Genomic DNA, 25,547 nt, shown 5'->3' with positions numbered 1-25,547 from the left:
GGAAGCTCTGCCACCCTCCGAGCCCGGCCCCGACTTGAGCGCTGAGCAAAAGACTAGCGAAAAAAAAACAAACCTGCGGCCGCCAAACACCCCACCGGGTCAGGCACTGACCCGGGAGTTGCAGCTACCGGAGGCGGTGGGAGCCCGCTCAGCCTCGGGCTGCAAATGCTTCCCTGTTCCCCCTAAGTGCACGGGCAGCTCCCGCGTTGGCAGTGGCCGAGGCAGACACTTTTATGCCCGTTCCGTGCAGGGAGAAAACAACCCTCGCTCTCCTGCTTTCATCTCTCGCCAGCGTTGCATAAACCTGTGGCCGCGGCGGCAGCGAGTAGCTAAGCCGGACGGCGGTTCCGGGTCCCCGTGCCTGGGTCCGCGACGGGCGGCGGTCCCGAGGCTGGAGGAGGCTACGTGCCACTGTACTGGTCCGGGGAGCGCGTCCCGCTCGGTGGAGCGTTCGTCCTTCCGTCATTTATATAACGGGGACAGGCTTTACACAACGCGCAAGCCCCGTTCTTGCCAAGAGACTGACTCCAGGCCTCTTGCTTTCGTATGAGACCGACGGGGCTGCTGGCAGCCTGGGGCAGGTGGAAGCCGCGGGAGGAGGTGGTAGCCCAGGGCGAGGGATCATGGAGCCGCAGTGGGCAACCCCTGGCCAGCGCCTTTCGTGCCCACGGGGCTGCCTACACTTGTGGTCGGTACAGCTGTCTTCTCCAGCTGTTCCAAGTGCCGATGTCCCGGGATGCAGGCCTGACGCCACCCAGCCTGCCCAGTGTTCTGGGGACACGGGGGGACAAGACTCTTAGAGGAGGCTCAGTCCCTGCCTGCCCATGCCTGAGTGTTCGCTAAAACACAGCAAGTTCCCCGGCAGCTCCCTACCAGTCAGTCCAGTGCATGCTGCCCAGCGAACAGGGTGTGGCGGCCGCCTCTCTCTCCAGGCCGCCGGGACATGAACGGGAGGCCCAGTCGTTTCTGACAGCCGAGTACTGCTGCCGGAGGTACGAGCCCTGATCGATCTTTGGCTTTGCCTCTGGTTTCCCGTCCTCTGTGTGGAGGGCTGAGGTCAGAGCGAGACGGAGGTGCCGGGGGCACGGCCGGGCTGGAGGCAGCCCGGGGCCTTAGCAGCCACATCTCGCGGGTCTGGCCAGGGAGCGGGCCGCACCGAGACTGCCCGGGCGGGCCTGGGGGCATTGTGGAGGGAGGAGATAGAAGCCGTAGCCAGGACACGGTGGCTGTTTAACGAACGACGCGAGTTTACATTCGATGCAACTTCTGTTTATAAAATACAGAAAACGATCGTGAAAACATCCTACAGGCGCGACGTCTGCAGAGGCTGACTTAGGGACATGCTGCTGCGGGGAGCGGCGCGGGGGGTTCGGGGCGGAGGCGAGCAGAGCCCCGGACGGGCGGAGGGAGCCCGGCAGATGGACAGGGCATCAGCCTAGCAGGGCGAGCGGCCTCTCCCGGCGCTGTGCGGCCACATCTATCCCCTGGTGGGCTCAGCCCCCCAGCAGCCTCAGATAAGATAGCGCAGTGGGTGAACGCAGACCGGGGACCCCGAGGTCACCTTTGTCTGCCCCCAGGCAGCCCCGGCACTGCACTCTTTTGAGCAGGGAGGCCCTGGTCCAGGGGCAGCGATTGCCCATGGCCGAACGGCAGCCAAACTCGCTGTTGCATGCCTCTCCGTACTGACACAGCCGGGTGCCGGTCAAGCACGGCAGGCTCCGGCTCTCCGGGACACCCCTCGGGAATCGAAGCAGCCCACGGGGCCGCACGGACCAGGCTACCGTCGCCTCCCCCTGCCCTTCAGAAAGGCCAAGTATGATTTCACTCAAGGTCGGCGAGGCCCCAGCCGCTCCCGGGCGTTTGCAGCCCGGCCAAGAGATGGCACAGCCCGGGAAGAGGCCCGGGGGGACGCCGGCTGGGCCCGGGAGGTACTCCTGCCCTCCCTCCGCCCTGTGCCCACTGCCGGCGGCGGGAGGCCTTTCTCTTGCCGGCTCGCCACGGCCCCGACGTACCCCGGAGGAAAGAAGCGGGGCTAGAAGCAGTACCAACTGAATAAGCAACAAGCAGCCAATGCCGAGCCACACGGTGCAAGGCTGCCGGGCTGCCCGGGCCGGTTCCTGCATTTGCCGTACGGTCCTCGGGAGGTGTTAGCGACCCTGGCTGTCCTCTAAACCTCCAGCTGCCACCTGAGGGCCCCGATCACGTCAGAGAACTCGAGCTCCAGGCAGCAGCCGGCAGAGCCATGAGTGGCAAAGGCGTGAGTAGGGCTCGTGTCCCATGTGCGCTGCCAGCACCAGGGCTGCTCGATCTGTCCTTTCGCTTCCCGTTAACTTCGTTTTCGTGGAGGGTCAGAGCTCGCTTCTTCTCTCCGGGTCCCCGGGACAGCAGCTGTGCCCTGCAGCCCCCTGTGAACAGTGCGGAGAGGCCAGGCAGCGACCCCCTTTTTCTCAGTCCCCCATCACTGCCCGGGAGCAGAGCCCCACGGCCACACCATCGCTTCCAGCGCCCTCCCGTTCGGGCCAGGGCCTAGGGACCGGGGACAGAGGGCACAGCAGGGCCTTCAGCCCTCCAACGGGGCCGGTTTGGCCCAGCGTGTGGCCCCGGAGCCCTTCTCCCGTGACCATGCCCGCCGGGCTGTGCTGCAGCAGAGGCAACGGATCCCCAAGTCCCCCCAGTGATTTCTGCCACCAAGCTGGAGGCTGCCGTTTCCTGCCGTGCAGAACGCAGAAGGCCCAGGGAAAGAGGGAGAGTGTCAGGCAAGGCCCTGCCTGCACTCAGCGCCTACGGGGCAGGTCTCCCATGGGCCCCATCGGAGCTCCCCGGCAGCGGGAAGGGAATGCTCACCCCCGGTACCGAGTTTCTTCCTTGGTACCAGGACGCTCCGGGGAGCGAGCTGCCTGCACAACCCGGAACAAGCGGAACACCCGCATCCCCCTTCCCGCCCGCCGAACAGCAGGCCTGGCCCAGGCTGGCGTTCAAGAGGACCCGCTGCGTCCTGGGCCGACAACGGGCGGGGGCCATACTGCCTGCCCCGCCGTCGCTATCCCCATCACCTCCTGAGACCCCAGGCACCCGCGCAGGGGCCGCCGCCTACAAGCGCGGGCAGGCGATGAAGCGAGATCCAGGCCTCGAGACCGCCGCTGTCGGAGCCACCGGCCCGGAGGAGAAAGAGACACCCGCAGCGGTTGCCAGCACTAGCACCGGCCGGCCCCGATGGGAAGCGGGGCTGCGCTGTGCCGCCCGGCGACGCGGCTCCGGGCAGGAGCGTGCAAAACGAAAGCGGTGCAGAGGTGTGCGGCGGGCAGAGCCCCCGGCACTGCCCAGAGAACTCAGCCTCCCGGCGCCCCGGAGGGCCGGGCCCGCGGGCGAGGTGCTGGCAGCTGCCGGCGCCCGGAGCGGAGCCGCTCCCGGGCCCGCCTGCCCGCGCCGCCAACGAATCGGTCTCCGCACCTCCGCGTCGGCCGCCGAGACAGCACCGGGTGCCGGGAGGCGCTGCCCCGCCGGCCTTCTCCTGACTGTGTGCGGCCCGCCACGGCGCTCAACGGAGCCGAGACACCCTTCAAACACAGCCCGCGTTTTTACGGCAGTGGAGCAGGCCTGCGCGGTTGCGGAGAGCGCTGCAAACCCGCTGCCGGTACGCGGAGTCGGGAGCTGTGCCCGGCGCCGGGAGCCGGCCAGGCAGCGCGGAGCGGCCCCGGCACAAGGCGCCCACCCTGTTCTGCGCTGTCTCTTCCCGATCCCGAGCACGGAGGAGCGAAGTGAAATAAAACGGTGTGGAAAGAAGGAAAGGCGTTTTATTGGAGACTTTAAAATGCTAGAAAGTACAATAAAAGTGCTAGTTCACTCTATAAAAGTTGGTCCCAAAATGGTACTAAGCCACAGCATCTAACATCTTACATAAACATTTATCAAATCGCTATGAACTGGCCCCTGTATTATAAACGCTATTTTTTTTCACATTAATCTATGTAAAATTGAAGGATCAAAACTTTTTAAGAAGGGTGAGCACTCAAAAGCAGAACCTACCGGAAAATCCATTTTGGGCCAGGTTTGGGGTCAAAAAACCGAAGATAGTTTAAACTTTCATTATTAATAATAATATGCACACGGAAAAGTATTCCAATTTATAGGAAACCGTCTTTTTTTTTTTTTTTTTTTTTTTTTTTTTTTTTTTTTTTATAACATCAAAATATTTTAAGACCTGTATAAAATTACTTTTTTAGACCTCAGAGGACATTGTCTCCTTTTAAAAATATATTTATCACTGCCGAAACGTTTCACGAGTGATCCTGTCGGGTTTTGTTCGTTGGTTTCTAATAACCAGCAATATCGCACATCTGCTGTTACAGCAGTCCCAACCTAAGTATTATTTTGACATAAAACCACAGCTGAGAAGAAGCGCAGTGCTTTGCAGACCGAGGAAGAAGAAAGAGAAGATGAAGAGGAGGAGGACGACAAGCACCGCGGGCATACGGCAGTGTCTAGGCCCCGCCAGCCCCGCACAGCCACGCGTGGAAATGCCTCTGCTATTTACAAGCTCTCTAGGCTGAGCCCGAAAATATTACGGCCGAATTACAATCAAGCTGAATTTTGAGGGCTAAACAGCCTATTTTCAATTACGTGCTCCCCCCCTCTTGCAATCCCCTTACGAACAAATAAACACACGGAGAAACGAACGGTAAATCCGAGCTCGCCGGCCCGGCGCAGTCCCGCTGGGGAAGCTCCCACACTTACACACTGCCTTCTCTTCGTAGGACGACTCCTACACTTACACTATATGCGGAGCTCGACTACCATTTTCCCACCGCAACAGTTTGCGCACGGAAAGAGGAAAGTCCGCAGCTAGAAAGGAGGAAAAACACACAAGAGCGGCGGAGAACGCGGCGAGATCGGAGAGGGACAGCGGGGCCCGGGCAAAGGCATTTCTGCGGCGGCGGCCGGCCGGAGCCTCCCTAGATGTCTATGCGGGAGTGCAGGGCGCTGTGTTTGCTGTCGTGCTCCCAGTAGGAACAGTGCATCATAGACAGCTCGGCGGGCTGGCGGGCGCAGGCGAACTGGAGACCTGCTCCGTTCGCGGCCGGGGCCGCGGGCGGTGCGGGGCTGGCCGGGCTCAGCTGCTGGGGATGGTGGGCGTGAGGGTGGTGGTGGTGGCCCATGCCGTTGTAGGAGTTCACCATGCTGGGCAGCGCCATGCTCTGTACCCGTGAGTAGGGGCTGTAGGAGGCCGGGCCCGAGAGTCCTTTCACATTGACGGGGCTGACGTTCCCGCCAGACATCTGGCAGGAGGTGTAGGGCATGGGCGCGGGCGGCTGTGCCAGAGGCCACGAGTTGTTCATGAAGGTGGACTGCAAGTACTTGGGCGGGGAGAGGTAGCCGTAGCTGTCGGGGCTGAAGAGAGTCTTGCCGGGCTGGAAGTGGGTCGGGGGGGGGCGGAAAGGCCGCTTCATCCTTCGTCTCCTGCGGTAGTTGCCCTTCTCGAACATGTCCTCGCATGCCGGGTCCAGGGTCCAGTAGTTGCCCTTGCGCTCGCCGCCACCCTCCCGGGGCACCTTGATGAAGCACTCGTTGAGGCTGAGGTTGTGACGGATGCTGTTCTGCCAGCCCTTCTTGTTCTTCTCGTAGAAAGGGAACTTGCTGATGATGTACTGGTAGATCCCGGACAGCGTGAGCCTCTTCTCCGCGCTCTCCCGTATGGCCATGGCGATGAGGGCCACGTAGGAGTAGGGGGGCTTCTGCGAAGGGTCCGGCTTCTCGGGGCCCTTGTCGGTGCTCAGTTCCTCTTTGCCCCGCTCTGGCTCCTTGGTACCGCTGGTGTCATGCGCCAGCAGTGCGACCGTGTCTCCCTCGCCGTCCGGGTAGTTGCTCATCATGGTGCCCCGCGTCCGCCGTCCGGGGAGCGCAGCGCAACGCCGCGCGATCCGGAGCGCTGCCCGGTGCGCAGTGCGCAGAGTCCTGTGCTGCCGGCCGTCCCGCCGCGCACTCGCAGGGGTCCAAGTCGGGACCAGGATGGAGATCAGGAGGCACCTCTCGCGGCGCCGCTGGTCCGTGCAGCGCGGCGGCGGCGTCCCTGCCCCGCGGGCTCCGCTCCCCTCTGCCGCGGCGGCCGGGTTCTTTTCTGATTTGTATGGGCCCGGCCGAGTTCCGCTTTCGTCAGGATCCCGCTCCCCTATGGCCGCCGAGCCGCTGGGCACGGCCGAGTTCACCCCGCAGTCACGGCGCCGCGCTCAGCCCCGCGCATACGCGGCCCGACGTGGCCCCGCGAAGCGGCACGGAACCGCCCCAGCTCGGCCGCGCCGCCGGGGGCGGGGGATGGGTGGGTGGGACGGGACGTGTGGGGGGCGTTGAGCGAGGACCCGCCGCCCGCCCGGGGAGCCCGGCGGGGCCCGCAGCGCTGCGCTCCCCTCCCGGCCGGGCAGGGGCCGCGCTGGAGGCGGTGGGTGCAAAGGGGGTGTGCCCGCAGCCGCAACGCTCGCCCCTGGCCCGGCGCTGTCACACGTCCAGCCGCACACGCGGTCGCGTTTATATGTCTTGGCCCCGGGCCCCGCCAACCGATCGCGCCCAGGGAGCACCAGGAGGCTGTTGCTGCTCCTTGCAAGTCGGTTCTTGCCGCCCTTACTTGCAGAAGGCAGAGAGCAAAAGGTGTCGGGTCGCTCCTTCTCCCTCCCTGCAAAGTATACGTAGGCACCCAAGAGCGGCTGCGGGGCTGAAAGCTGCCCCGAGGGTCGGGGCAGAGTGGCAGCTTTCCTGCTCGTTCCCCTGGAGGGTTCCGGCTTATTTCACTACGGTTCCCGGAGCTTCGACATTCCTCGTCTCCTTCCCATTTCCTGCCTTCAGGTAGAGACTCCTCAAGCAGCAGAAAGGAAGTCTCAGCTAGTCCCAATCACTAACACGGGGCTGCTCCAACCGCGGGTAAAGAAGCCAGCAGGAGGACAGAGGATGCTGTACACTTATTTCTAACGGCGCCTTCAGCTTGAACCTCAAGAGCAGGGCGAACTGGCCCCGTTTGTTCCCCTGAGCTTACCCAACAGCGCCAGACCGAGATCCGCTGGGCCGGGGCCACCTGCGCTCCCCAACCGCGGTTCCCACCCAGCCCTCGGGGCTCGGCGCCGCCGTCTGCCCGCTGCTGCCGATACGGCTGCGCTGCGGGGGTCTGTCCGCACGGACCTGGCCTCGTCTCCCGTACTTAAGCACAACTTCCGCGGAGGAGCCCCACGTACGCCTCGGCGGCCGCAGATCCGCGGGCCGGCAGGTCACGGCCCTAACACTCGTTTCTGCCCTTCTTGAACGTGAACCGCTGCACATCATTATTCCCCGCCCCGCGGATTTTACATGCTACATCAGTTTTCGTAACCAAACGTAAGCCCAGAGGGCTTGGCAGCTCTCTAACGGAGTGCCCGGTGCAGCCGGCCTCTCCCGTCAGGGTACCCGGGGGCTTCGGCATCCGCTGCACAGATCTCCAGTTCCTCTGCTCAGCACACCGGTCCCTGTTGTCCCCCCTGGGAGAGACTCTTTGTGGGTAAAGGCAGTCGAAGATGTAGAAACGTGTTTTAATCTAGAAATACAACATTTATATATATTATTATATTTAACGGCTAAGATACATTTCTACATCTTCCTTCGCCTTATAGCCATATAACAAATTCTTTAACTCTTGTCGGCGGAGAAAGGCATACCCTAAAACCTGGACTGCATAAATTCGGTTACAGGAAGAAGGCCTCTGTATTTCCACACATATCCACGGGGACAGCACACGCTGCCCCTTAAGCACACAAACGAAACCGCGGAGGGATGAACTCCGCAGGAAAGCTCCATCCGGAGCTCTCCTCCCAGGCGGGCCCCCGGCAGCCCACTCGGAGCGGAGCAGTGGGGCAGCCGGAGCCAGCTGTGCCCCGCCGAGGCGGCGCGCCCGGGGCCGGGGCCGGCTTCTTTCTGCCGGCCACCCATGCTGCTCTCGGCGCTCCCACTCTAAGGGTGGCGAGGGCCGGTGCAGGTGTAACAGCACTGCTGTGTGTGTCATCACCTCCGCCAAATGGCAGATTCCTGCCTTCTCATTCCTAAGCCGGGCGTGCAGCTCTTTACCAAGGCTCGCTCCCTCACAGAGGACATTTGACATCCGAGGGGCTTGTTTGGGGTTTTTTGACAGCCCTACCAACGGGGATTTAGGATGAACATCAGGGCAGAAGCTCAGCCCAGCGCTGGGAGCGGCGGTCGGGCCGAGAAGCGGCAAAGGTGAGCGCGCAGCCCCGCCTGCGTCTTCTTGACACAAGGGCAGACAGGCACCGTCGGGCTCTTCCCTCTCCGCGCTGCTAATTAAGCTCTTCTTGGGACATTAAAAAAACACCTGAAAATGAGCCCTCCACTACAGCTGCATTTTAAAGGAAAGCTAAGGTCTCGCCGGCACTCACAGCAATGTCACAGCGAGGGGAATGCAAGTATCAGGGACGGTCAGAGGGGTGGGGGAGCCCTTCCCGGTGAAGGAGTGAAGGATCCTGCCGCGACCCCGGGGAGCGGCCCGGCCCGACTGTGGCTGTGCGCCGGTACCGCCGTTCCCGGGGCCAGGCAGAAGTCTAACAAACCCGGAGAGAGCGAGTGCAGAAGGAGCCAGCAAAGCTGCTCCCGCACTGGGCTTGAAGCCTCCCTCGGGGGGTCGGCGGATCACGGCACCGTTGCCGGGCCTCTGGCTCGCTGTAGCGAGGGGCAGATTCCACTGCGGGATGCCGAGGGACGGTGGGGAACGGGCTCCCGTTCTCTTCAAACGAGGTCAGAAGAGCCCTGTTCCCGGTATAGAGAATCGGGGAAGGAGGAGGGCAGAGCGGGACTCGGAGGGACTTAGCGGGACTCAGCCCCAGCCGCGCAACCCCGCTAAGAAGCGTCCTGGGAGGGACTTCAGGCTTAGCCCTGATTCTCCGGTACCAAGCTGGACCGGGTCATCCTTGCCAAACGGAGCGCGGAACCCTCCGCTGCGGCCCCAAGTCCGGTATTCCGACTAGGAAGTGGCTGAGTCCGTACTCGCGGCTGGAACCGCCGTGCGGAGCGAGGCACGACAAGTGGCGGGGGTCTCCGCCGAGGCCACCGGGGAGCGCCGTGGGGACACGGGGCAGGGCGCTGCCCCCACGCCGTACCCCAGCATAGCGGACAAGGCTTCCCATGAACACCGTGCCTCCAGCTGCAGTGCTGATAAGACTCGAATAGCCCGAGTGTTGTTTAATTTGGTTTGGTTTTTTTTCTTTACTCACCCCAGAGCGGGCAGCAGAGACGATTTCTACCTGGAAGGTCTGTGTTCGGTTTGTTTGAATATGTGGCACGCTTCCTGAGCCAAACGAGATTTTTTTTCTCTTGGAGGGAAAACGTGTTTCTGGCGGGGAGCGTTAGGACGCCTCTGGCTCGGAGCTCCCCGCTCCCGCCCGGCCAGCGCAGCCAAGCCGCCGCCTGCAGACACTGGCGCAGGGCTCCCTCCTCCCGCTCCGAGATCCGGATGGGGACAAGCGACGCAGCCCCTTTGTCTGTCCCGCTCTGGGGGCCATGCTATGGCCAGTGCCGGGGTCCAGCCGTAAGGAACCACCTTTCGGGACCTCTCTGTCCCTCAGCACACCGCGGCGGTAACTACAATAATTCGCATTCATTTGACTCGCGTAGAAACGTCGCGGACACAGGTCTAAAAGCGGATCCAGGCGCTCTTGTTCCGTGCCCCGTTTCGCCGACGAGCGCGAACCGCGGTAGAGCGGGGCCCCAGGAACCGGGCACGGCTCTTGGCGCCGGGCAGGGCGGGGGCACCTTCGGTACCCCCAGCGCTTTCCCCTTCTTCGGCACAGCCATCAAAGCAGGGGGAACGGGGTAGTCACCCTGCTACCGTTTCAAGTATTTCGAGTTTCTTCCATTTTCTCCCCCCCCCGGCCAATATTACTACTCTTTTAGATCGTGGAGTATTTATTCGCGTAACAAACAGGAGAACAAGGTTACTCGGCATATCTGTTCTGCATACCGGCGCTCGTGAGAATTAACAAAATGTACTGTGATAAATAAAAATATTCTGGCCTCAATGAAAACGCACCAGATTTAATCTGTTAAGGGCTGGAAAGACTCAGAAGTTTCCCCACGTTACCTATGCACGGGAACCGTGTTCCTGTGGGGTGCGCAGCGCGGAGGTGCCCGCGGTACCCCTCTCCCCAGCCAGGCAGGCCGTCCCCCCTCCCTTTTTCGGCCCCGTTTCGCCCCCTTTCCAAAGGACACCTGAAGGCAGATCCTCGATCAGCACGATTAGCGGCACAGCACCGACTTACCACGAATAACAACCTTTGCAGCCTTACTGCATCAATTATGCGAGACAAAATTGCATGAGTGTGGCTGCTTTCAGACTCTAAACTCCAGCTTGAAAAATCTTTCGTTTTCCGAACCTTGTCTCTGGCTTGGGCTGCAGATCACCTCATTCATCTAGGGACACCACAAACACACACAATCCTACTTTCCCATCTATTCCGGATCCGCGGCAGCACAGTCCTGAATATTTAATAAACGCCCTTGAATTACATTACTTGGCATATGGTGGCAAAACAAGGAAATATTCACCTGGAAAGTGTCTTCTTCTGCATGAATAACTCTCATTGTCAAAACCTTGGGCATACATAGGTGCGTATATGTTTTGCAGTGAAGAATTTAGTTTCTCATTTATACTGTAAAGCTAAAAATTCTGGTAGCTTCAGGCTTGTTTTTACAAGCTCCCAGCTGTACAAGGATTTCTGTTTTTACAGGAAAAACTAAGCAGTCCATAGACCATGATGGCTGTACATCCATAATGTGAGCTTCATGAGGAACAGAGCAACTTTATTATGATCTGGACTGAAATCACATTGAATAAAGGCCCATCTAACAGGACCTGAGGGAAAAGTCACAAATGGGCTCAATTCTATACCCACTCCAATGGAAATTTTAGATGGAAAAGTTTTTGGACCAGGAGAGTAGATTTCCCTCTTCAGCTGACACTGTGAGGATGCTTTTAACCGTCCCATTTCATTTTGAGCCTGTTCCTATTGCCTCAATATGAAAGAAATCTCTCTGATGAGACAAGGTAGCCCCAGCCTTTTCCCCTCTTCCACTCCTACTTCCCATTTCTTCTGTACTCACTTTCTTTTCTGTAGCCTGAGCCAGAGTCTTCACTACAGTGTATTTGTTTATGCTTAAAGGACAGGCCTACAAAAAAACAAACTATATATTTCACCCTACCATTTGGTAGTTCCTCTCTTTCATCTAAAAACACAGCCTGATCCAAGGAAGGTTCTTGAATTCACACAACCAGTTACATGATGAAACGCAAACAGTTTCTTGTGGTATTGAATGGCAGCCCCGCAGCAGAGTTCAGGTTGGCTGTTATGGATTCACTAGTTACGGCTCTGCAGGATAATCCTGTGTTACTGCCATCCTGCAGTTAGTGGCCTACAGCAATGCTGCTGAATGCTGCAAATAAAAACAAACAAGCCAGCCTCTTCTTTTTAGACAGAGTAGAAATTATGTCTGTTTAGGAAGCTTGAAGGAAAGATCGTTTGTATGAGAGCCTGACAACTTCCAAAGCAAGCTGCTCTTTCTAGCACTTTGGAATTGGTGCTTATTTTTCTACAAAGCATGGGTGGGAAAAAAAAAAAAAAAAGGAACAAAACCCTCAAACCATACAAGTCCACTCATGTCCAGATCACCCTGAAGTTGCAAATTAATAGCATTGTACAACAAAATCAGAGCCAAAGCAGGCTTCTCCCATTGTTGCTACAGATACACTGTTTAACAGAACATTTTTAGGTAGTAAAAAAATCTGCATCCTTGTTTAGTGCTTAAAAAAAAAAAAAAAAAATCACTCTTAAAGATTCAAGCAGGGAAACAAAAAATTCTTCCAACCAATATGAATATGAAAGAAAATTTTTGTCTTCTATTACTTCTCTGGAACATAGCTCCCAAACTATAGCCACAGTCCTCTATGAACTCATAGAATCTACTCAAATCTGTTTTCATACAGGATGTAGGAAGTTACTGCTTTAAGGAAACAATATTTGAGATAATTTTTCAGATTACAAGTCAAAACTCCTAAACTTAGGAGACATAGTATAACAAAAAAAGTGGAGTGTTACTGATTGAGAGAAGAGCAGTTCTCATCTTATAGATAAAACTTTATCATCAAAAGCCCTTTTAGCCAGACCGTTATACCAGTAGAGATATTTTAATATGGAGATCCTGTATAACAGGCTCGTGGCTTCATTAAGCTCAAGCAGTAGATGCTTGCTTGGCCATGTCCACACTGGGTGTACCTTGCTGTGGCAGTTTTGGGGACACTCATGCTGAATCTCATGCTGGGGACTCTCATTCAGACCTGGCCAGACGGGGACATGCTTGCAGCTCTGTCAATTCTTCGTGTGAGTGAGTAGCTCATGGTGACTTACTCAGCCATCTGTGTACTGTGAATTCAAGTTTTGTCTTTAGCCGTTTCTTGAGAATTTGTGCAGGGCATGTTCAGTGCTCTCTGGCCACTTACTGCAGGGGAGGTGCTACCCTGGGAACAAAGCTGTACAGATACAGCAATATACTGTAAAATCCTTGTATAGTTGTATACTCAGAGTTTGATATCTGCATTATGACACTGAAATTCATGCTTGTTCTCCATTTCTGAGCAACTAGATTGCAGTTGCACTTGACTAAAGCTAAGTAGTAAAGTCTCAAGGTCTCTTCGAGAACTTGTAGGAGGGGCTAGGTAAGCCAAGAATAGGATGCTTTTGTTTTAAAATAGACTGTACATATCTGGAGTTTATGTACATGTCACCTATATAAACAATTTGTGAATAACTGCACATACACACAAGCTTCTCCCCCATCTGCTTATTGAGCAGAAGCCCTGGGTGGAAGACCTAGAGAACACCTTGCCAGCTCCAGAGGGCAGAGTCAAGGCTGGAGAGGACTACCATGCCCCTACAGAGTATTCACCTCCTCTTAAAAACTAGAAGTGTTAGACACAGGCCATGCTAAGGAAGACTACGTGGCATTGCCCCACTGATGTACAAACAGCCTGCATGGACTGGGAAAAGAAAGACTGTTTCTTAAGCTCCCCAAGTGGAACTGGTACGCTTGACAAACCCCCCCCCCCCAGCTCTAGCTGTGTCTCTTCTCAGCACATATTGCACTTTAAACAATGAGAAGCACAAGTTTGTTTCCCTTTAAATGTAACTACTATGTTTCTGAAAAGTTTATAAGATTGCAAATTATATAACTAGGTTTGATCTGAGAACAAATCTGTTTTCTTGGATCAGACTACAGGCAATCTCCAGAGAAACACGTTAAAAGTGATGTGATGGAAGTGATTTTCTTCCTTTTGGAAGGAAAAGAGCTAAGCTTTAGCCAAAGTCAACTTCAGATTGCATATAGTCCCCCCAAAACTAAAATGCATAACCTGAAAGCATGCACTCATTGGAAACATAGGCTGTGGTGCCAGTGGAAGGCAGATTTGACTCTCAGACACCTTTTAAGCTCCTGCATTGTCCCAGCTAACCAGTGTGCTTAGAAGCACAATGAAATCTCAAAACATTAGATTTCCCTTCACAGCAAGAACAGAAACATCGAAGAAGCTGAATACTTCAGTTTGAGCACAGCCACCTAAAATCTGGAAGTTGATCTTTGTCTGTACAAATACCCTGAGGTCTTTGTTTATCTCCATCTTATTCCAGCCTTCTGTGTATGCAAACCTGAACTGGAAATCTACCAAACATGGGAGTCTGCATGACATTTCCAGCCTGTCCTACTTTTGACCTGACCAGAAACAGCATATCAGACTTGCTCACAATTTTCCAGCATTTCTAGTCTTGTGAGAGCAAGGAAATGCAGAGCAGACCAAACATAAAAATAATTAACCAAACTTTCTTAGACTCTTAGAAGGGGGTTGGTTCAAATCCAGTTGAGATATAGATGAAAGTTCAGCCTTTTCATTTTATTACAGTTTGTTTACTTACATTTAATTTCATTTTAACTTGTTTTATTTTTTTGTCCATTTTGTAGCTGTCTCTCACAACAAATAAAAGAGATACACCCATTATAAGAATAGCTGTTGGAAGAAGTTAAGTCCCACAGAGGAGTCCAAGCTATGCTAGGCACAAATAATTCCACTCTATGACCCCAGGGCTCAAGTCAAAGTGCTGTCAGAGCCAGCCAGCACAACCTGGCCAGAAAGCAACAGCTCTGAGTGGAGGTCAGGACACACCAACATCTTCTCCATGGTGGGATTCAGGGCTGTGGCCATCACAGCCCACAGAAATGATGCTGATTGGAAAGGGGAAGGGTGAGGAATGCCATAAATTTCAAAGATTCATCCCATCTCCTGGAAGCCTCTGCCAGAACAGTTCCTGCAGAACTCTGGCAAAAGGCACAGGGTGATGGGGGATAAAACCCTTTGAGGCTTGTAAGAATCACCATGGTGCCTGCAGAATCACTGATGTTAGCTGACAACAAGATGCAACTATTTGTAAAATACAATTCTCTCCCACTTCCTCTTTGTTCCATTATGTACCTAGTTAGCTCTATATCATCCACCTTCACCTTGCTGGTGCCATAGGTGTCTTATATGAAGCACATAATATTATTATTTGCATAGGAAGGCTACTAGCCAGTGTGCCATATGGCTGAATATTGTATTGAGCCATTTCTGCTCAACAGCTTCATGTTTGACCTAGCTTTTGTCATGCCATTAAATATGGAAGTGTGCATTGCACTGAATGTATGCTAAAGTCTTCAGCAGATATTTGAAGCGATAGTTAAAAAAAGTAAAATTTGTTCTTCTCCTGAGGTTATTTTTTAATGGGCAGGGTGAAAGGCTGTTTTTTTGTTTTTTTGTTTTTTTGTTTTTTTGTTTTTTTGTTTTAGCCTTGATTTTATCTGACTTAAATTAATAGCAAAGGAAATTAAGGGGTTTGGCTATTTCTTGTCTTTTTATTCTTTTTTTTTTTTTTTTTTTTTTTTTTTTTTTAAAGATTTTTGCTTTGACTGATTTGTTAGCTTTTATTGCTTTTTGTATCTTCACTTCCTTGCAGAGAGTAGCTCTGAAAATTTGCAGTGCCTAGCAAGGAACCAGTGCAGCCCTATGTATGGCTTACATTCCACTGAGGAGATACAGGCTCAGTTTCACCTGATAAGTTAATTCATCAACAGTTACAATTCTTCTTTAAGCAGGAGTCTCTATTAGTTGATGTTATGATTGGAATAACATACAGAATTTAAGCATCATGTCACACTTTGGGCACTTAAAGTATTTTACAAACAGTGTAATTGCTGGCGGGCATAAAGCAGAGTTTGACTCACTATTGGATCCTCCACTAGTCACCTAATGTTTCATTTTGTACATGTGGTTTCTCAGAATTGTGCAATACACAGTATCTCTAAATGTACCTACGACTCATGTGTTTAAATACTGATCATGGTTGATAATGTCAGACATATCAGTTTGAAAAAGTGATATTTAAAGCTTGACTATAAGAGGCATTAAAAACAATGAATGAAGGGTACTTCAGCACAGATTTTCAAGGAAGGCATTGCTCCTATTGAACAAAAAAAAAAAAAAAAAAAAAAGGAAGAGAGAAAGTCAGCAAGCAATCATTTCATGCCATGTGCCCTCCAAATAAATGTCCCTGGGTACCACTCCAGCACAAACCCTCGACTGACCTGTAAAACTGATGTAAGGCATTAAAGATGAATGCTCTGTATAAAGATGTAAAGATCAGTAGCTCTTCTCTCTGCTTGTGGGAAGACTGCAAAGTAATAGAAACACCAGGGCTTTTAAACAGGCTGTCAGAATAACGCAAAGCTAAATTTTGCTTCTTTTGACCCTAAAAAGGAATTTCCCTCTTGATCTGAAGGGGAGCTGGACTTCCCCTACTGTTTAAGATTCTTCATAATGAAAAGGCACTTTTCTGTTTCAGTTCTTTCTGTTGGGTGGGGTGCTAATCCAGCACTGTAATGGCCTTGCAGACATTCTGCACCTTTGCTGGGTATTATCAAAAGAAGAACTTATAGCTTATGTCATGCCTGAAGTCTAGTTTTTTCTAGTAAACTATACATTTACAAAACAGATTTTTACAGACAGATTTGGAATAGGAAAAAAAAAAAGGGTTTTTTTTGTGTGTTTGTTTTTAGCTATCTATCTATCTATCTATCTATCTATCTATCTATCTATCTATCTATCCTTTCTTGTCCAAGTGTCTATGTACAGAATGTTGAATGTTGCTGACCTCAGAGTTAGTACCTTAACTTACTTCCTTCACATTACCTATAGAAGGACTGATGTGAGGGACAGACCCAAAACTCATGGATACACAGAGTTGGTGTAAGTCTTCATTTTTGAGGAACCATTTGTTAGGAGTATTCCCCCTTTCCAGAGAGGCTGCTAGATTTTCAGTCTTTGTTGTAGAAGAGATTCTTTCCTGAAGCTAGTAAAACACATTTTTCATTTGTTTGTTTTTTGGTTTGTGTGGGTTTTTTAAAAGTGTGTGTTTATAAACAATTATTTTCAGCTGAACAACATAACAAAAATCTCAGCTTGGCTTCAGTTTTCCATTAGAATCATAGAAAGAATACCATCAATTTTTGACAAACAGCAAAACTGTCTAAATATTCCATTGAGTAAAGGTCAGTTTCCCATTTAAAGCTGTTTTGACAAAAGATTTCTGATTAAAACTGCTACAGGTCTCTAAAATGACCACCTGAAATGTACACTGGGCAGGAGCACAGGCTGGGATTTGGGTCTGAGCAATGCACAGGTGGCTTTACCTTCAGCCCATAGCAGTGCTGATGTGACTGTCTCACTCTGCCATGGAGCACCTCTGTGCTCTCATACCCCAGCCAGAAATCAGTCACCAGATAAAAAGATTCAGGGAAGCTTTAGACTGTCAGTAAGTTTTGCTGCTATCTAAATGGAAAAACCTTTTTTTACAGTCTGGTCTATTTAAAAGTGATGTTATTGTCCAGCAGCTCCTGCCATAGCACCTTCAGTTATTTGCTGGTGGGTTAAAGGGTGCTCCCATCTCACAGGACAGCTGCACATGGTACAGTGCTCATTGTGCACTGTGAGGCTGTTCAGCTACACCATTTCCACCTCAGTTTCAGTATTTCTGAATGTTAGCAGAAAAGCTATTTACCAGGATGATATGCCCATCACATCAGGGTCATCATATCACCACAACCCTGATCAGACCAAAACCAGAAAAATTTGAGCTAAGGTAGCTTTTTCTAAACGGTGGTAACTACAGTCAATATAATTGCTGCTTGTACAGCTGAAATTAGCTTACTTTTGCCATTTCTTTCAATAAATCTATTATAAGATTCTTCAGGGCAGGATGGCTTGTTCCCTCCTGCCATGTTATAAGAACAATAATAAGCTAACAGGTTCTCGCACTTTCCTTCCCCCTTTTCTTAAATTTGTTTCCTCAAGCCCTGCTATGCAGGCTGCAAGGCTTATTTCAGTTCTTCAGTGGCTGCATTAGTCAAACACACAGCAGATGTCAGTGCATTACAAAACTTGGTTTGAGAATAATAAAAAAGTTTCAATTGAGAAAGTTAAACAGGAAAGCAAAAATGCAGGGAGCTGCAAAGCTCTGTAGCTCTCAAGGAGGTCACCCCTCCATGTTTGGCACTCTCTTGTTAACCACTAACACTGGGAACCTGACTGCGATTTTTCAGCTTCTCCTGCTGAACCCTTCTAAAGCTTTTGAATCTTCCACCTACCCCAGCTTCTTGGAAACCATAGCACATGCTTCCCAGCTGGTATTGCACAGTGATGCCTGGGTAGCTTTTCCTCTATTGCACAATTCAGACTGTAGAAATGCAGTAGAGAGTGGAGCAAACTGAAAGCATCGCTGCTGCCCGTTTCGTTCTGTAACCAGAGATCCTCTCCCTGTTTTAGCAAAGCCACTGTAAACAAAATATTTCCCTGGCCCGGCTGTCACAGCTGAAACAGAGGTGGGGCATTTAGAGTCAAGCTATGCATTCCCTAAACCAGACCTCGGTCCTGCTCCTCCTGGTCGCGTTTTGAAGCTGCGGCAACTCGGGAACAAAAGAGAGATCCACTGCAAGGCCTCCCTTGCTTCCCCCAGAACACAGAGCACCCTGGAAAAATAAACAGCTGCTCTGTCACCCTCCCCACTGGAGCTGGAGATAAAGCTGCGGGCGTGCGTGGGGACCCTTGGGTGATAAGGCACATTCTCAGGAAGCCAAGGACACACACCTCAGTGCAGGGGGCTTCCTCACTTTGTACGCCCAGCTTCCCTGCATGACACACAGCATTGTCTGGCAGTGGAAAGCCTCAGCTCCAGAAGGCAGCTGACATCCAACTGCCTCGCAGGAAACTGCAGAAGGTTTTTTTTTTTGTCCTCGGAGAAGTGAAGCAGAATGTTTATCTTTCTTATCTCAGAAAGGAAGCCTATGGGAAATGCTATGCCATATTCTCCACTGTTCTCCTGTCATATAATTATAATGCATTACACAAAGCAAAATCTTTTGGAAAATCAGCAGGGAAAATGAGAAGACAATCCCTGACTGGAAGGTGCTTTCCTTTTCTTTCCAAATTCTACAAGTCTCATCCGAGTAGCCATTGGTCTAGAAACAAAGATGAGATAAATGTTTTTGTCAGGAAAAACACGACGCACTCCGAGTGTCCCGTGGCATTAGGAGAATAATTGTTACACAAGGCAAATCGCTTTTCCCCAAATAATGAACCTGGGCCAGATTTTTTTCAGACTTCAAAGAAAGAACACAGTAGGGCCTTCCCACTGCCAAATGGCTAAGTAGAATAAAAAATTGTGATTTTGCCATTAAATACTTGGTATAAATTCAAGTTGGATTTTTTTTTTTTTTTAAACAGCAATGCTATTACATTCTATCATTCTAGACTAGAAAAGGATAAATTAGAATTTCAAAGGCTTAAAGTAGTCATGGGAGAAGAAACTGTGCACAGTTTACAGTGTTTATGATCACAAACCCCATGATCACAAACCCTATGTCCTATATATTGTTGAGGTCAGCACAGATTATACCAAAGCAGCATCTAACATTGACGATCAGTATGTGCCTTACATTCTGCCAACAGAATTTTCCCTTGAAGATTTACTACAAAGCTCACAGTATTTCTCTAAGTTCCACTGCATTATATTAAAAAAAACACTCAGAACTAGCTGGGGAAGCTGACATGAACATATCTAATGAACTTTAATTTTCTTAGTGAAATGCTTAATGAAAATCTGATGAAGAGGATACTGGGACTATAATAGAGGACAGTAAGAAACACAGCAATTCAACAACACAGCCACTGCAGAAGCTTGAGTTTGGGACTCGATTTTAAAGAACAGAGCATGCGCAGATTGGCAAATACATATTTTAAGGAGCTCTCAGCACTCAGGTGATACCACTGTGACTCTAAGAAACAAATCCTAAACAAAATAAAAATATGCAAAGTGCTGAGCTCTTTCCAGAAATAGCTACTTGTTACCAGACCTAGATGGGAACCAAAGTCCTTTGAAAGAAAGGACAATCTGTATTAGCTTCCATTTCTGCAGCCTGTACTCCTCAGACACACACTCAGTAAATTATACTGAATTAATGTTTAAAGTGGATTAATTAATTGGCCTCAGTGCTCAATCACAATCAAGGGGTTTTCAAGTTAACTAAGTTAAAGGCAGTTTAGAGTACTCAGATTCTAAAAGGAATTCCTACACAGCATTTTAATGCTGTTAAAGTAATTTGTTTTACATTCACATCTTCACTTAATTGGTTGGGGTTTTTTTTAAGCCTTCCTATGCAAATGGGTGCTAAGGCAACACAGGAAAAAGAGTTTGGCTGAGTAAATTAATAATTTTTAAAGTACACAAAGAAAATGTTTAACAGGAAATGTTCCCAGGTGATTTCATGAAAGAAAGCTTTGAAGATGTGCAAGCTTTCTGTGCAGGTAGTCCAGGCTTTTCAGTAGTTTAAGTAAAACTGAATGTCATCACTCAAAGAAATAGAAATAATGAAAATAAAGTAACCCAGCCTGTCCTGCAGCCCCATCCATGAGCCCCCTCTCCTGCCCATGCCTAAGGCATCTCTGCCTGCAAGAGTCAAGACAAAAAGCAGGTGCAAATGTGTGTGTTACTACCATGATAGGGACATCCTCCTGTCTGTCTGTAATAAGTTGTGTAGAAAAACAGACCTCTTGGTAGGGATCCTTTGACAGTTACTGAATCACACTAAATTCTCTACTATAATCCTTTTTTGCTGTGGCTGGAATTTTTATTTGCTACGTATGTAAATATCTTGTTGCTTCTTTTCTCAGTTGCTGATAAAAATGTTTTGTGTTGATTAAAGCAGGCTGCTTGTTAGCTAGCTTCAAAGTTTAGGTGGCTTGTAGTGCATCGTGTTAACAGGGAAACCCTCAGCTCACTGTGAAATATTGCAAGCTGAAAAGGTTGAATTCTGTGTTCAGACTTCAGCATTTGCCATACTTGCTTGTGCTAATAATCACAAACTGCAAATGCAGACAGCACACCAGCAGTGGGACAGGCAGCAAGACAGCTTTGCAGAACACAGTTGCCGGGTGGTTTCTCTGAAACAGGACTGCAGTACTGCTGCAGTCCTCATGGCTCCTTTTGGATGGAAACCTAATCAAAGCAAGAGCAGATCCCACCTCTGGATGAGGCCACAAAAGTCACTGATTTTAACTTTATGTTCCTTTCTGTGGAACTGTTACCCATACTGGATTATATGAATGACACCTAGAGAACACCCCAATAGAGATGTTACTCCCTAACCCAGTTTGTTTCCCACTTAGAGAATGAAGATGCAATACCCTACATTTGCTGCTACTGCTGTCTCAAGAGCTGTGGGAACACCCTTATTGTCCTTCCTCCCTACGGACCTGGCCATAATTTGACCAAGAATAAGATTAGCCCCTCTACTCAAAGAGAAAAAGCCTCTAGAACAAGATGCTCATTTTGCCTGCGACATTCTCAATTCATTGTTTATTGCTTTACAACAACAAAAAAGTTACTAAAAAAGTAATAAGCCGGACTTCAATGCTCCTTAGAAACAAGGATAGGAAAAGGCAGCCAACCTGTTACTGATACTCTGTTGCCATTACATTCCTCTGCTTTCATAGGACAACTTAACTACTTAAAGCCCATCTACAGTGTAATTCAGTGAACTGAAAAAGAACCTCCATGCTATTATTAGATTTCATCTACATATTAGGTTCCAGCTGCCTATTCCTTATTTGAGAACAGGGACATGCAGACACCACAGATCTGGAATAATTACAATAGCAAATGTTTGTCCCAGAGCCTGCACTGAGCAGTTACAGGAATAATAGTTACTACAGAGTTCAGTGGGTGTTGGAAGGACTTGATACACAGAAAGGCACCCTTTAACTAGCCAAGCTCTCTATCTGGACAAGATTTTTTAAAAGAACATAACCAGAACTGGAAGCCACCAGGAGAGGTGTGCCACTCTTTCTGGATGTGCAGTAGTCTGTTGAAAGATTTCACTGGAGCCTTTAAAGTAGTATTAAGACAAAGTAAAATAAAACAAGCATCTGTAGATTAAACAGGAATCTCACGTGTCTATTATCTCAAATAAATTTACCATGATCAAAAAAGCCACTTAAAATGCAACAGAAATTATTATGGAAACACTATTTGTTGCTTATATTATAACAAAAATAGTATTTGCTGCCTTTCAGGGCTTTGTATACATCCTGGGATATAGTGCAGCTAACAGAATATGGAAAACAAACTCAATGAATTTCTCTGCTGTCAAAACTGTACTTCTACCCAAAGAAGGGGCTTCATTACAAAGCAATTTTCAGTAGGTGTTAAACTGCTTGAACAGAAGCAAGAAAGCACTCCTCATGTAGCAGCACAAAACAGCACAAGAGAAGAAAAGGCTGGAGATGCCTGTAATTCCAAAGCTCTCACACTAACCTGAGTTTGAGGTTAAATCTGCTCTGCTGCAAATCCACTTTCAAAAGTGGATTTTGAGCTTTTTGAAAGCACGTCTCTTGCCTAGAAATGCACGTAGGCAGCTCAGGGACTGGAATTGGGCAGCACTCACTTTGGAAATGTCACCCCTTGTGTGGACTGCAATTGCTTTTTAAGGCCTGAAACAATTCAGGATGTGGGTAGTTCCTTATTTTCAAACAAGGACAGAAACTAAAGAATGAGCTTATTTTAATCACACAGTTTCTCCAGATTGTTCACACACAGATGAATCAAGCTAGGACTGCAGTTCACTTGCTCTGCTTTAAACTCCTCTGATAGATCACTTGGTACCTTCTGGGTTTTGTACAAAGCTGAAAGAGAAATTTCTCTTCCCACTGACAAAGAAATTTCAGCTGCCCTAAAGCAAATCAAAATTCACTATTGACTTTACAAAGTCCTGGTTTACATAGGTCTTATCAGCAACAAGCAAATTACTATTTCTAGAAAAATCAAAGCTCGAAATAATTCACTCAAGTGCAGCAGTTTTGCACAGATAAGAGTCTGATCAGGTGCTTACAAGGATGAATAACAACTTCTGTGAAAAGGCTGTATTTTTTTTTTTTAATAAATATCAATATCCCAAAATTGTTCCCTTCTCAAGAGGATCTTTTAAAAAAACATAAGTTTTTTTTTACTAAAATATTATCTAATCACAGCCACACAAAAGTAGCTGTCAAAGCAAACAGCAAGGAATTCCTGTTGGTAATAATCATTGAAGTGAGACAGTGTACTGCTGTAGCTTTATCAAATTTTAAATCTGTCCATGGTTTTGGATTTCCTCACATACAAAAAATGGCTTCTGTCAGACAGAACTCCTTAAACAACTTAGTACAGGTCCTCACAGACATGAATCAGGATTTTCAGCTTATTATAAGGATTAATGCATCAAATACACCCAAATTTGTGATTAAAAAGGAGTGGAAAACCAATTAAAATTATTTACCATTGAATACAGTGAGGTTTATGAAAATATTGGCAGTAGAAGTATATAGTAGAGATCCTTATCACAACAGTTCAATCACAGGTGTTTCCCCGTATTACTACATTATCCTTGTCCAGAATAAATATTTAATGTTAGCATTAACAAAGAAAATCTGTAGCTCCAACAACAATCTTTGTGTATTTAAAGCTCAGTGATGATTATCCACTTTAAAATCCATTGAATAGTAAGTATTAAATAATTTTCAGCAATGCAGGTTTTCTAATCATACAGAAAAAGTTTCTAGTCCCCAGGGGCACCTCTGAATAAGCCAAGACTCCAGCCAGCCAGTTCTCTCTGCTGGGATAAAACCTGTTCACAGCAAAGCCCTTTGCCTCGACTGATTTTTTCCCCACAGATGTCTTTACTACACACAAGTGATGTATAAATGTGGAGGACAGGATTCCTGGCAGCAGTTTGCTGCTGCTATGTCTCAGGAGGTGGCACTTCAACTCCCAGACTTTTCTTCCACTTTGTAATTCTCCTCCACTTAGCATCTCAGCACAAATTTCTTTCTGGTGTAAATAGCAGTGCTGAAACAATGTGGGATGATTTTAGAGGAGTAATTTGAGCTTACTAGCGGTGATTAATACTGGATGAGTTGTGAATTAAGGTATGAACTTGCCAGGAACTGGGAAAGCTCAGAAGCATCTCCCCAGGCCTGACACCTACAAAGCCTCTGGGACCCATTCTGCCAGTGACAGAGGTTTTTTCACAGGGAGGTGCCCAAGAATCCTTCTCACCACTCACCATAGAATTACAAAGATGCAGCAGTTGGATGGCACCATGCTCCTACTAAGAAAAGTCTCAACCCCACGTCTGTGATACAGAAAACACTGGGGAAGGATTCTTAGGGTATTGTGGATGTCTGAAGAACACAGCAAATGTCTTTCCCTCCACCTCTGAGCATAAACAGATACCCCTCCTTTCCCAGGGGATTTTTCCCCTCTCAACCTCTCATACTTTCTCTTCACATGAAGTACCAAGACTGTAAATTCTACTGACTTCTTCCCCTTTATTCACTTTTCTTTTTGCATGATTTTCTCAAGATTTTATGAGTGGTTTGGTGGGAGGGTGAAAATCATTCCTCTCATTGAGATAACTTTGTTAGGGAATTTAGGGGGGTAGAATATGAGAGACCATCAACCCCTAAGCCACATGTGGTACCTTGGGTTCTCTCCCACTGTGCACTTGCTCCACCCCTGCTGTGTCTCTGCAATCACTCATGATCTTCCAATCTCCCTTCTCCCAATTTCTTCTCTTCTAATAATTTCCATGCTTTCCATTTCCTTGACCTATCAACACTTCTCCTTCCAAAGAGTTAGTTTATGGAAAAACATATCACAAATGGCTCTATTTTTGCCTTTCCTTTTTCAAAGCTAAAGTAGATCTGCCTGGGTTGGGCTATTTCTTATGGTATTTTCTTCCTTTTTTACCCTGTTTTTGGAGAAAAAAGAATGAAAATCTCTCATGTCCTTCACACTATTTTGACATGAAATTTTAGAAAACCGAGGTTTTAAGTAAAGTTTAAAGAAATAAAGTAGGTTTATCAGAACACCATTCTTTACCAAAAGACTGGTCTGCCTTAATCTATTGAGGGACAAAAGAGTGGCTGAGTCTGACGAGGTGGTGTGGGGAGGAGGGCAGAGAAGGAGGGGTAGGAAGCCTCCGTAAGCAGACCTTGCACCCTTGTGTTCTCCTGCTCAGTGTAGCTCAGGAGTCAGGTCCCCTCCAGATGAGTGTAAGCAGCAACATGGAGCATAAAACCAAAACAGAATTACTGCATCTGATCCTCCTTCTGTAGGCTCTTTCAGTAGCAATACAGTTTCTTTTGAATATAATCACTTTATCTTGTGGTTTTAAAACCAGGCCTGCCTCCAAATAGCAGAAGCCTTTATCAGAGATAATTGCTTTTGGCTAGAAGCAATTAGTAAAGATGACTGATAGCAGTTGTATAATTATTGTTTAGATTATTATTTTTACTTTACAAACACCAATATACCCTCCATATCACCTCATACCTACACATTTGCACTGTTTCTAGGCATTACTTTTCAAAATGCTCCTGTGTGGAAACACAGAGGGTACAGCTCACCCACTGCTACAACACAGCCTGCACAGAAGAGGCAAAGCCTAAAGGGGGGACCCGTGAGTTGGGCTCTCCTGACCCTCACTCTGTGTGAGGGCACCACAGTGCTTCCTGGCTCAGCCCACTGACCAGTTTTCTCCAGTTGTTGCTCCCAGCTCTTGCGCATCTGCACCGCCTCCAGCCTCTCAGGTTAAGCTCGGGGGTTTGGGACTACCTTGGGCCAGTGCTCTAGTGGGGCTGTGGCAGCTCTTAGGGTTCAGAAGGGAAGGGAAACAGGCCATCCATGATGGACAGCTAACACTGAGGGTGCCCAGGGAGACCAGGCTACCTGCCCTCCTCACTGCCCTGTGGGGACCTTGGGGACCAGCCTGCACTCGGCTGGGTCAGACAAGAGCAGACGGAGCCAGGCCAATTGCTTCCATACGCAGCCCAGGCATCCTCAGCTGGCCAGATCTGCTCT

The 25,547-nt window shown here is 49.3% G+C and overlaps 1 protein-coding gene and 2 long non-coding RNA genes across 3 annotated transcripts in view; 1 reads left to right on the top strand and 2 right to left on the bottom strand.

Annotated features, from left to right (window-relative positions):
* Nucleotides 1-25,547, bottom strand: part of LOC139799684 (uncharacterized) — a 63,571-nt gene that overhangs the window by 6,828 nt on the left and 31,196 nt on the right. The window lies entirely within an intron of this gene.
* Nucleotides 3,775-7,791, bottom strand: FOXL2 (forkhead box L2). Its single transcript, XM_071751858.1, has one exon. It carries the CDS (start codon nt 5,868-5,870, stop codon nt 4,953-4,955), a length of 918 nt encoding a protein of 305 aa, XP_071607959.1. The 5' UTR covers nt 5,871-7,791; the 3' UTR covers nt 3,775-4,952.
* LOC139799679 (uncharacterized) lies at nt 7,914-21,586 on the top strand. Its single transcript, XR_011727417.1, has 2 exons — nt 7,914-8,229; nt 20,818-21,586. It is a non-coding gene; the product is annotated as an uncharacterized lncRNA (long non-coding RNA).

Source organism: Heliangelus exortis, chromosome 9 (genome assembly GCF_036169615.1).
Source record: "Heliangelus exortis chromosome 9, bHelExo1.hap1, whole genome shotgun sequence".
Lineage (NCBI taxonomy): Eukaryota > Metazoa > Chordata > Aves > Apodiformes > Trochilidae > Heliangelus > Heliangelus exortis.
The sequence above is the reverse complement of the archived record's forward strand: the minus strand, read 5'-3'. Positions and strand labels throughout refer to the sequence as shown.

What these genes read in the sequence shown, in the direction of transcription:
- FOXL2 (XM_071751858.1), bottom strand. Translation starts at nt 5,870, where the DNA reads ATGATGAGCAACTACCCGGACGGCGAGGGAGACACGGTCGCACTGCTG.